Source organism: Pyxicephalus adspersus, chromosome 2, assembly GCF_032062135.1.
Source record: "Pyxicephalus adspersus chromosome 2, UCB_Pads_2.0, whole genome shotgun sequence".
Lineage (NCBI taxonomy): Eukaryota > Metazoa > Chordata > Amphibia > Anura > Pyxicephalidae > Pyxicephalus > Pyxicephalus adspersus.
The window spans coordinates 73,298,082-73,310,807 of record NC_092859.1 but is presented as its reverse complement, the minus strand read 5'-3'; the positions used below and the strand labels follow the sequence as shown (position 1 = coordinate 73,310,807).

At 39.7% G+C, this 12,726-nt stretch overlaps 1 protein-coding gene across 3 annotated transcripts in view; it reads left to right on the top strand.

The window, feature by feature from the left end:
- Nucleotides 1–10,855, top strand: part of KIAA1191 (KIAA1191 ortholog) — a 12,011-nt gene extending 1,156 nt beyond the window's left edge. Inside the window, exons 2-9 of one of the 3 annotated variants that reach the window (XM_072400994.1) lie at nt 2,072–2,181; nt 2,430–2,484; nt 3,240–3,430; nt 4,451–4,568; nt 6,422–6,546; nt 8,057–8,160; nt 8,647–8,765; nt 9,907–10,855. In XM_072400994.1, the coding sequence (XP_072257095.1) occupies nt 2,457–2,484; nt 3,240–3,430; nt 4,451–4,568; nt 6,422–6,546; nt 8,057–8,160; nt 8,647–8,765; nt 9,907–10,115 (894 nt within the window). In that variant the 5' untranslated portion in view covers nt 2,072–2,181; nt 2,430–2,456 and the 3' untranslated portion in view covers nt 10,116–10,855. Of the gene's footprint in view, nt 1–2,071; nt 2,182–2,398; nt 2,617–3,239; nt 3,431–4,450; nt 4,569–6,421; nt 6,547–8,056; nt 8,161–8,646; nt 8,766–9,906 lie in introns of those variants that run through there. The other 2 variants (XM_072400993.1, XM_072400995.1) reach the window with 2 other exon arrangements.
- The last annotated feature ends 1,871 nt before the right edge of the window (nt 10,856–12,726 follow it).

Here is a 12,726-nt window from a genome sequence, read left to right as displayed (position 1 = left end):
TCTGTCGCCGTACGATGTGTGCGATTGCCTCGGGATCTGTCGCCGTACGATGTGTGCGATTGCCTCGGGATCTGTCGCCGTACGATGTGTGCGATCGCCTCCGGATCTTTGTACTACATCAACCTACCTGCCTGAGCAGTAAGGGTATGTCCTTGTATTACACAGCCTTGGGAAATCTAAAGGTGATCATACCACGATTGTATTGTATATTGGTGAGCATTGGAACTTGGAGATCCCTCCAGGCCTATTCCCATCACCACATCCCTTGTACTGCCTCCCCCACACAGCCTCAACAATCGGAGATCCATTCTTCTTATGTGCCTAGGTCACACCCACACTGATACCTTTATTTTTATAAAGAGCAAAATATTGTGCAACGCTGTACAGAAAAAGGGGCAACAGATGACAAACCTTCCCAATGGAACGTTTCACTTCCAAGGGTGTAGTCGTAAAAAGAAGAGGGGCCACGGTAATAGTGAAAGCTTTACATGGCAAGCGTGCAGGTAGGGCCTATATGGGATCCTGGAAAAAAGTGAGGGCACTACGTGCCCACCCCGCTACAGCCCTGTTCACTACTAAATGTCTTCTAGATGTTTTTGTTTCCTATCATCTTGCATGAATACAGCAGTTCTGGTATAAGCACATATCTTTGTACCAATGCATAAATTCCATAAAGTCCATATTCTTTGTGTATGAGACAGGTGATGGGCATAGAAAATAAGGTACATTGGGGGTCATTATCAATGGTTAGGAAAAGATGGCAGCATTACATTGGAAATTTTATTCTGCCTATGTAATGCTGCCATCTATGTAAGTCTGCTGTTATGTCCCAGTTCTATCCATACGCACACAGTATGGAGAGCCCTGGCGACCTATACCTGGTGTAGGTCTAGTATAGTTCTGCGGTATTGGACATGACACATCTTGACAAAGGCAGAGGTTGCTTTTGGAGACCTCCATGGACAGTCCCAGTCTATTGCCCCTAAAATGAAATTGTTGGGTTCCTATTGCTCAGCCCCTCTTTTGTTATTATGATGCTCACCCTGGATGTTGCTGCATTCAAATGCCAAATATCACACACAGACAACATTTCATTTATTTTGTTCTGCTTTGACAATCACAACTGTGGTTACTGACTTATTGTAGCCTTTGATTTGAAAGGAATTTTCCTTGTCACAATGAGAACATTATAAATAGATGGCACAATAATGGTCCTGCAAGTCCAATGTAATTTTATTTTTGTTTGGTGATTGGAGGAATCTTTGCATACAATGAAGACCATTGAAAAGACCAGGCTTAAGTAAGCTCTGAGACAACCAACCACCCCTCCCCCGCAAGTGCTCATCCACTGCACCTCTTGGTTGCCCGCTGATCACAATACATATAAAGAAGCTCGTAGACATCAGCAATTTTGTAGGCATTGTGGTTTCCTGTTACAATGTCTGGCCAACCCTACATTGTTCAACCCAAGCGTTTTTTAAAGCTGGGTGGGAAGATATTGTAGGTGAAGGCAGCCCCTGTATTGTGACCCAAATTATCAGTAACCGCCAAAAAACAGCTGGGTGGATACTGAAAAGTGCTGGGTGGTGAACCCAGCTAAAAGGTGCTGGGGAGATCACTGCCCTGTATTTTGTTTTATTTTAAAGAAAACCTGTACTTGGGGAAAGTTAATGGCTGCCAAGTGCTGACCTCCCTAAAATGCCCAGTTTCTAGCTTTAATACTTTGTAGTAACTGGCCTGGGAATACCTAGCCACAAATTGATCGTTCTGCCTTAAAGCAGAACTAAACCTGTGCGAATCGTCTATCCCCATTCCATCACAAGTGGGCGCTAGAGATAATCTTTGGCCATCTTGATTGGCTGTGGCGGGATGACGTTCCTTTCTTTCCAGCATACATAGGAGAAGCCACTTTTTTCCACTTTAAGTAATAAAGTAAAATGGATTAGCAATGTGTCTTTGTTGTTTACATGCAAAATACGAATGTTTAAACCCACTCTTGGACTATAACCTTAGGTAATTTCTATCTAATTGCATAAAAAGTAATTATTTCATTCCCATTTTTCTCTTTCAGGTACGCTGCATGGACCACTTCAGAGCTCTTTTCAGGGTTTCTGATTTATTTGCACTATGTCCTATTGTGGTTTCAGTCATTGCTCATAATCCCTGGAGCACCGTGGCCTGGTAAGATCACTGTGATTACACAAGAGTGGGCGACATGCTAAATGCACAATGTTTATATGGGTCATTGCACAGTGCTGATTCAATAAAACCCCACAAATGATGAAATGGACAGCCTGTCGCTGTGATTACAGCTTTATGTGATTGATTGGACCTTGTATTCATTTCTCCTATACATTGTAGTTTGATGGAGTGATAAATAGATGTTTGTTTTCACCAGGTAACAGCAAATATTTTCTGGATTATCATAGGAAAAAAAAGCATCACTGTCCACAATAATGGCTTCAAGACAACCTGATGTACCTGGTAAATGAATTCTTACTCATGGCTCTCCTTGGTGAGGGAGATTTCAGTCTAACATGTGAAGGTCATGTGCAGATATAGTGTGGAACAATTTACCTCTTGCACCTATAAAACAATGTTACACTAAACAACTATGTGAGTTCCTAAAATATAATATTAATCAGCCAAATCTGTAATTTGGCTGCAATACCTTCCATGTAAAATTCTGTAAGTTCTTTCTTAATATTGGGTGAGGGGAATGGCTGCTCATATAAGCTCAGCTTACTGAATATTGCTATGTGTACAATAAAGAATAGTTCATTCATTCTCTCTCCTTCCATCTTGTATGTGTATGAAAAAAGTTTTATCTATCCCCTTCATAATTCTCCTCTCTGTCAATCAGACACAACTCATTAGTAAATGAAGGCGATTCCTTACAGCCTTTAGCTGTGATATTCTGTGACTAGAAGTCCTTTCAGTGGCTGTGCAAACCAGCAGTATTTTCATAGTTGTGTTAATTTTGTTCTCAATGTATGTTGTATATTCTCAATTATGCACATTGGGAACCTCCATGTATGTATGGCATAGCTTTGAAAGCCCACAAACATAGCGATGTGGGCTTAGAGTGTGTGTGGTATTATCTATGTCTGTTATGAATGGCTAGGATATATAGGACCAAAGTCTTAAGTGTTTCCGTACTTTCTATATTTAATTGTAACTGATTTTGCAGTTTGTGCTAAATTGAACTGTATAGTAAGTAGTGGGCTCTCTATCCTCAGCCATTGAGCACGGCTCGAGTGGGCTTCTAGGAAAAATGTCCCTGCCCATTGGGATGCACCGTCGTGCTTTCAGTTATGACGATGCTCTGGAGGATACGGCACCAATGACTCCACCCCCGTCGGACATGTGTACTAACACCCTGTGGAGAAAACCTGTAATTCCAGAAAGTAAATACCAGAAGCTGTCCAAGGTATGCTGTGTAGAGCCATTTTTTGGGAATCTAGTTTGTGAGATAAGTAGATTACATAGAATGTTTGTGGTAGCTAGAACAGATTTTCCAAAAATATTTGTAACGATTGGTTCATGTCTTTCCCTAAGTGATGTAATTATCACCAAAACTCAATATAAAGATAGGAGTGTCACACCTCTAATGTTGTAATTATTAGGAAATGACTGTAGAAGAGTGAGAATGCCAACATGACACCTGTCGCAGGTGGGGTGAATTTGAGCAGACTTCTTAATGAAGTCCAGAAACTGGGGGCTGTGATTCCCTTACCTCTACCTAAATCTGGACCACGTTTTTTTTTATGATATGATTACCTTGATCTAAACCAACCATGTGTCTGAATAGTCATACTCGAAAATGTAACTTCCAGGATGTGCTTTGATTTTTGGTAGTCTAAAACATAGTATGTAGTAAAATCCAAAAGGCATGTGCCCACTTATTTATTTTAAAATGGAGGCATTTGAATTTATTTTTCAAGTATATGGGTTTTGTATGTAAAAAAAAAAAAAAAAAAAAAAAAAAAAAAAAAAAAAAAAAAAAAAAAAAAAAAAGTCATAATAAAAACAAACAAAAGCATGGGCAAAATTACTTGTGCTCCTAATATATGCAATCGGTGTATCTGTATTGTACAGGTAGGGTGAGTGCAGGCCCAGAAGATCTAAAGTGATGTTGCGTATCTTTTGCTGGGTTATAACTACTTGCCTTAGGATAAACATGGCATAAACTCCTTGCTGTAGTTCCTTTATTGTCCTTTCACAGCTAGATGCCCCATTTTTAAGAGGGAAACATCTGTGCTTTGTAATGTTTGGATCTTTCCATTGTGGTGCCTGAAAGGATGTTCAGTTTTAAGTTACCCATAATATAAATATTTCTCTTGTAGTGAAAATAAAGCCTTGCACCTAACATGTCATTCTTTTATGTTTTCCTTCCCATCATAATTTCATTCCCGATCTCTCTTCCCGTCCATTCCCCTGTCCTGATCAGGTTGAGGATGGGGATAACAGTATGCCTCCGCCTGCTCCTCCCCATTCCTCTACTGTTGAAAAGGCACCTGTGGTGAAGGCTAAAGCAACTTCTGTCATCATGAACTCACTCTTAACAAGTAAGGATATCTAATGTTTCCTCGTAGACAATTTGTAAAATGGTTAAATGACAAATATCTCTGACAAGATCTAATCTGAATAGGTGGTGGTGATGCTCACAGTGGGCTTTTGTCCTGGCTGTGACCCTTCAGTACTTTTCCAGTGATCAGTACAAATGAGGGGTAATTATGCAGCAATGTTCCTACTGATAAGTGTTTACAGGAATTGCAATAGGCCATCTGCTTCTCAGGCTGTCTGTACTGTGTCAGATAGGCAGATCCCCATTATTTTTTTTATTTTTGTTTCCTTTATTAAACCTGGTAACACATCATGGTCACCATGGTGTGATGGCCTGCTTAAATATGAGAAAGAGCTGGGCCACAGTTATTTAATGGTTTTATTACCAAAAAAATACTTTTTCTGGTTATTTTTAAGGGTTAGTGGAAGGTTTTTCCACTCTTTTTGCATTTTGTATGCTTCTCCATATGTTCTGTGTTTACTTTTGTAATGCATTTTTCAACTCCTTGCAGGGGTTTGCCTCTTCCCTGATAACATTATCTAAGATGTGCTGAGCAGACAAATTGGCCCAGTTTTGTTGTCAGTCAAGGTTCTACAAGGTTAGAATAGCTGCTGATTATATGGATTTTTACTTGGCTTCCTACTTTGATTTAAATGTACTTATTTACAGTAAACTTAAAGTACCTAAATGCTGCAGCTTGCATACAGTGCTTTATGTGACCACCTGTCCATTAAAAACTATAGGCTGGCATCACTTTGCCACTAGTGAAGGCTTTCATACTATATTGGCCTGCATAGCAGTTGCCTTGTGTTTTTGCCTCTAGTTCATATCAAAGGAAGTATCAAGAGCAGCATATACTTTCTGTATACGCTGAAAAATAAAAATGAATGCACCACATCAATGGACTGGTAAACTGCAAGCTTTTGTCCTGTCCCAAAAATCCATGAAAGAATGAACTGTTATGACCGGGCACAGTGCTCAACAGCTTTGTGTTCGGAATCCAGCTAAAAAGCTGAACATAGGGATAAGAAGTTGTCCCCCTAAAAAGGATGTGTGTTCCTAACATTCCCGGTGTGATAATGTTATTTCTTAAAGATCTAGTTTAAAACTTTGCCTTTGTGCAGGATCTTATTGTAATAAGACCAGTCACTGCTGCTTTTTCCTTTGACTGGTCTTGTAGCCTCCCCCCTGTAGCTATCTGCAGGAAGCTTGTAGGGTTACAGCTCTGTGCTGCACGGTTCTTATTTATTTTTTGTGGGAGCCACTTACTGTCTTCAGGTTTTCATATTTCCCAGCAAACAAGGGAGTATTAGAGCACTCTTCTAATTGTCCATAGAGGACAATATTCTGTAATATGTTTATTGGAGTAATGTATCCAGACTCCTGATGACCATGATGTGATTTTTATACTATGACATGGCTTCAGACGCATCAATCTGATTGTTTGTTTTTTAGGTTAAGCGTGACCTCCCCTCCCACTGATGTCTGTGCTCTGCTCAATGCTCCAGTAATTTAAATAGCTTATGTGATCAGTGAAAGAAATTTATCAGGTTAAGTAAGAGAAAGGTCTCTGCATATAAATTTTTGAATTCTTTCACAGATCCACATGCAGATCCTTCTTTCATATGTAGAAGAATCCTCAATTAACAAAAGTTTCAGGTGTAAGCCACAACCACAGGAAATGGAAATGTGAATTAACATATTAACACCTTTTGTTTAACCAGCAATGGAGTGGTAACGTCCATTGTCTGATGTCCCTCTGTATTATTTGCAATAACTAGAATGGGTTTGGAGGAGTAAGGCTCCAGTTTGTCTGTGGCTTGAAAGCAGTGTGTGCAATGTCTTCCATTTCAGAACATACACAAGAGAGCATTCAGCGCTTCGAGCAGCAGGCTGGTCTCAGGGATGCTGGCTATACTCCGCACAAGGGTCTAACTACTGAAGAGTCCAAATATCATCGCGTGGCGGAGGCCCTGCATGTAAGATTTGTGCTTTGCCCTCTGCCTCTTGTACTACCTTTCATGCTCCTGCTTGGATTGTGCATCTCGCCTATCTGGTATTTATTGCTTGGTACCTAAAGTGGAGCTCTGAATGTCCGCTTTGCTTGCTGTTACCCTTCCATCAGCTCTTCATTGTTCTGTACATACATGAATGTTTGATAGGTATGAGATGGTATATTTATACTTTTTACATATAGTTATACTTGGTTTGTAGTTTTTTAATGGTATATGCAGTGAAGCAATGTACTCATTTTCTTGTGTTATTGGGGTCTTTATGCTTTTAGGATGCCATTTGTAGGTTGTTTTCTGTCTTTGTGCATTAACACAGGTTGGCAGGCAAATGGTTATTTTTAGCAAATACAAAATACATGTACTATATGTATTTTGTGGCTGATGAGCAGCTTTTACTATAGAGTTTGAATATGGCAGATTAATTTTCTCTGTATTCTTTGAAGACCAAGCTACCAGCCCAAGTGCACAAGATGTAAAATATGGAACAAGCCTGCTGCCTATGAGGCGATTTTTCTCTTTCTCTCCCCCCTTGATACATAGTATAGGATATTTTTCTGTTTTCTCTCTGCAGCTGTATAGCTACTTAAATTGTGGGATGTTTCTATTATTATAAGTCTGGATATTGGAATGTAGAAACGGTGCAAACTCTATTTTCTTCTTGTAATTGTTGATGGTGATACTAATAAACCTGTAACTAGGTTGCTCTGTAGCTTGCAGCATTTTATGTACGGTTATGTAATAAATGTTTTCAAAATGTATTTAAACAGACTGCATAAAAGTGTTATGGCAATCTGTTTGTTTGTTGCTGTGTTACTGCCTAGATTTGACTTTCTGGGAAAATAAGTTATAGCCACTTAAACAACTATCAGCATGTGCTGCTTTTACAATGTGTGCTTGTACAAGTGCAATGCTCAAAGCCGTGAACTTCCTTTAGTATGAATTGTGTTTCAGTCTACAATCTTGCTATTTAGTGTTTTTAGGCTGTTTCTGACTGTTTGGAGGATCATTTACCTTCCTGGGTCCCATATGTAGAATGAAACCGACTTCTGAGCACCACAAATATGATGCAGCATTTATAAACCATTGCCACCAATATTTCAGCATAGTGCAGAACATGTATAGCTAGGGTGCACAATTGCAGTGTGCAAAAATGTGAGGCAGGTTTTCAGATTCTATGTGTCTAGTCAGAAGCAAGAGGTAAAAAGCCGTGCTGTATACAAAGGAAATATAGAATTGGCTGCGTTCATGAAAGCATTTTGTATAAAATGCTTGCCTGAGTTGGTAGTGCTTCATGCCCTTCACATGTGCTGTCTCCCATTTTTAAATCATTGCTGAATCCGGTCTCAGGTTGCCTTATAGCGGTTTATACAGGAACAGTTTTCATTGGGTTAATTAAACAAAATTTACCTGCAGAACATATTGTACTGTATATATCTCCGATATAATTGGTAGTTCTGTTTTTTTTTGTCCCTGGCAGAAATTAAAGATGCAGACTGGAGAATCAAGTGAAGAAAGACAAAGTTCATCCACGCAGTCCACGCCTTGTAGCACTCCAAGCTCTTCACCAAAGCAAATGCGAAGGTAACGTAAACTTCTAAGTTCACAAACGAATCTTGTACAAATAGAGAAAGAACTGGAATAGTTGCAGATATTGCTGCATATTTATAATGTAACTCATATGACAGCTTCCTTTCTCCACTTTTTTGTACATGGTCACAGTCCCAGGCTGTATCTGGCAGGTGGTATTATTATTATAATATTATTAAACAGTTGTGTATATGGTGTCAACATATTACACAGTGCTGTACATTAAATAGGGATGCAATTACATAGAAGTTTTATTTAGAAAAAAAAGTGTCATGTAAATGCAAAGTTGTTGGATGCATTACAGTGGACTTTAATAACTTGATGTATGCATTATTAACCTAAACCCAAATATGGTAAACGACAGAATAGCTGACAAATTCCAGGAAGGGTTTTGTTGCAAAGATATATCAATACAAATTGCTAGTGCTGAAATGCCATGCTTTCATTGTTCTGAACAGTCTTTCTCATGTTTGTCCACAGATCATGGTTTAGTCAAGGTTCTACTACCTCCCTTCCAGCTGGAGAACTTCAGAGCACTGAGACGGATAAATGGAGCATTTTTGCTCCTCGTGCGGTGCAAAAGTCAACTACAGATCCGGGTAAGAATAAAATCTAGAATAATTTGTTGCATTTCCATCAAATCCTCTTATTTTTTTACGAGCTTTTTTGTGCATGTATTGTAAATCAAGCGAAAACACACAAACATTTTTGTGACACTTTTATTAATTCAGTTCCATTTGTACTATAGGCTCCAAAACTTGGCAAATGACATTTCTGATTGGACGTGCCATACTAATGTGCTCATTTCTCACTCTTGCAGATTACCTTTACTGCTCCTAAATAGTGAGCAATACTTAGCCCTGTTGTACAGGGTACTTGTAGTTGTGTAGATGTTTTTTTTTTTTTTAAGTTTAATTGGCTTAATGGAGCAAAACTCTGGATTACAATCTTCCCTAATTTAGAAAAACATGGTGCACTGATTCAATTGCTATTTTCAACTTTGCCCTCTATGCAAATCCTAAGTACATTGATAAGTGTCTTGCCCAGTGCAATGGCATCTAAAACAAATACCAGGTTTGTTGCCCATAGTAGGCAGTTTCTATCAATATTGTAGTTGCTTTACTTCAACTTTGTGAACTCTGCAATTCTCTCATATTTACTGGATATGTGTAAATAATTGTAATTGGGCAAATGAGTGTGAGATTAGTTCATGTACAGTCATACTGCATGTGATGTCCATTGGCCAAGTCTGGCAAGAGGAATAAATATGCAGGAATTTTTTTTTTTTTTTTTTTAAATCTACAAAAGCTGCTCCCTCCAAAAGGGACTAATATACACAATATTCAATAACTGTTCACGATCCTTTCCAACAACAAAAGACTGCAATGCATGAAAGAGCGCTGTACATACAACACCGTTCTGCTCTATGTAGAGGGGAGGGGGGGGAAAACAACGGAGTGGCACCCTTCTGCGCTCTCTCCCCTTCACTTCCATTACAATTGTTCGTTGTCAATGGTTCCTCCACCGATCCATTAACAACAAACGAACACTGTACACGTTAGATTCTCTGCCGATAGCAGTCCTGAGGCGAATATCAGATGAGTCATCCGACGTGTGTATGTAGCCTAAGAGTTTGCCCAATGTGGTCTTTAGTACCTGTGTATTTATATAGTTTCATAGCAGTACAAATGTGTTACATTAACATGTTTGTCTCTTTGCTGTTCTTTTCGTATTTAACAGGTGGCTTCGCTGTGCAGTCTTACAAAGGTGCTCAGAAACCAACTCCAATGGAACTGATGCGAGCCCAGGCTAACAGAATAGCGGATGACCCTGCTGCCCTGAAACCACCTAAAATTGAAATGCCACCATTAGTTACAGCAAATAAAACTGCCAGAGGCCACAACCTTAAGCCACGTGACATGAACATTCTCACCCCCACTGGTTTCTAAGGCATGCAATTCTTTTCATAGGGTGATCTAGTAGTGGACTATCTCCTATGGAAGCACAATATGCATCCTCTTCCCTAGGAAGTTAGTCACGCATTCTCTGGTCTTCACTTATATTGTGGACCTTTGTATCCCTAGTTATTTGACAGTAGAAAATTGCTGATTCTGCTTTTTGTTTTGCAGACAGGTCAAGTTCAGAAACTGTTGTAACTATGCATATTGTGATTTAGCCGTCTATAATTCCTTGATTGGCGTACACAAACGGTGAACTGTGCCACAGTTTGTCATAATGTTATCCTTCCACTGATGTTTCACATCCAGCAGGGACACCCACCATTGTGTAGATACTATGTTCCAGGACAATGTTGTTTTGTACTAGGACATCTGTTATTTCCCCACACATCAGGTTTTGTAAAATAAAATGCAATAAGAGAAGCATGGACGGTGTATTTGGAACTCCTGAGCTTTGTTATACTAATGCAAAGTAAATTTTAAACTTTTCAATGTGCAAATTCAGCAATATGTATCCTAGCTCAGCAGATGGAAAAAATTTAAAATTCCTGTTTCCAATTTAATGTGGGCACACGCAGACTGCTTAGTATTTTTCTTTTCCATTCCATTTTCTAAACATATTGCACACAGAATTTCTGTTGGATTTAATTTATTTGTATTAATTTTGTGTGTGCTTATTTGTTCTTTGTGCCTCCCATTTATGGTTTAAAATAAACTTGAACTGAAATTTATATTGTTTTTCATGTCTTTCTACAAACAAGTACACCTAATAAACTATTAATCAGAATATGTACAGTACTGTTGGTGAAAGAGATCTATGCCGGTCTTCAGCAAGAGTGAACCGATTGAGTTGATGTCTGGAAGACTGTGGATATCTAAACGCTTCTTCATATGGAATCTTTGTGTGCCAATGCTGAAAAGCCACATATATGTGTTCTGCAGAAGACTTCTGCTCTGATAATATAAATATTTATCCCCAGGTAATGTAATATTTATCTGTACTAGTGAATTGCTTCCTGTAATTTGAATAGCTGAATCAATTATGCAATTAAGGAATCCTGGCCTTTTTAATCTATTGTTAACTAGTGTTCTTATGAGCGGTCAGCCATGCATTTTTCTAAAACTTTTAATTCCAACAACATCTGCTACATGCTGATGAATAACAAAGCTGTCCTGCATTTCACTTTATTAAATCTGCCTGATTGCTCTAACAACCCCATTCTATAACAAAGTATGTATCTAAATCTGTAAAAGGCATGTTGCCATAAAACTTGCCACAGTAGCAAGCATTGTGTGTTTTGAGGTAAGTGTATTTGTTTTCCTGACCTAAAAACTAGAATGTGCAAAATTAAATTTGCATGCAAGCTTCAGGTTAGGGATTCAAATAGATGACAAAAAAATGCCAAAGGCAGGTATAATGTGCAGATCGTGTATGTATATAATTTTTTCTGTTGATCTCAAATGCAGATAGAGAAGATTTATTAGTTTACCATGAGAACCTTTGGTTCGGTACACAGCATTTCTGGCAAGATAAACAGGTTTGTTTTAAGAAAAAAAATATTAAAGAGGCGTGCTTGCTCGGAGATCTGTCCTCGGCCCTGCTTTTGACACAGACTTGGCGAGTCACAGGCACTGGAGTGCACACCAACGAACATGACTGGGAAGGAGAAAACCCCAGCTCGTGCCCAGGCTAAGCAGGCAGCCGGGCTTGACAACTTTTTTCCTAAAAATGAGCGCCGCTTTTTCAGGGATGAGCCGTCCAAGATGGCGCCGGCACAGCAGTTCTTCTTCTGCAGGACGCAGCGGGGACTCTGACACAGGGAGGTGAGCGATTGTTGCAGGATCCTCCCCAAGCTCTAACATCCACATGGGGGATTCTCTTCCAGAGCAAGACCCCCCCCCCCCCTCAGTGCAATCTCCCCAGTGCTCCCATAGCAGCCATACCAGCAGTCCAGAGAAGTGGAAGTACATACATGCTCTTCTTCCCAGAGTGGGGGCTAACTACCTCCTACCTTGCCTAACATTGATACCCAGACTACCAGTTTATTTCACCTCAGCCATGCTGCCCCTTCTAGTGGCCCTGTCGCACCTTCTGCCGCATGCGTTGACATTAACTTACTCCTACATACCTTATCCACTAAAGCGGATATTAAAAACCTAGCAGCCAGGTTGGAAGGCACCATGCAGAGAGAACAGGAGGAAGTTTGCCAACACACCACTACGTTCGATCCCAGGGTGTCCACCCTGGAGTCTGATTCCAATGTCTTGGTTGCCCGCTTACAAGCTTTGGAAGACTCCCATAAAAAGTTGCAAAAAGCTTGGTGCTGCAGGTTGAGGACCAAGAAAACCGCCAGAGGGGTAACAATCTGTGAATGTAAAGGACTGCCTGAGGCCGCAACAGGTCCTGATCTTAAAGCTATGGTGACGGCCACATTTAACCTTTTTCTTGAAAAACCACCTACGTCGCTGATTGAAATTGATCGGGTACACCAGACCTTGGATTCTGACGTGCCTTGTTATGTAGTCTGCACAGTCCATTTTTATACAGTGATTGAAGCTATTTTTAGAAAAGCCTAGCTCCACAGTCCCTTGGATTTTTATG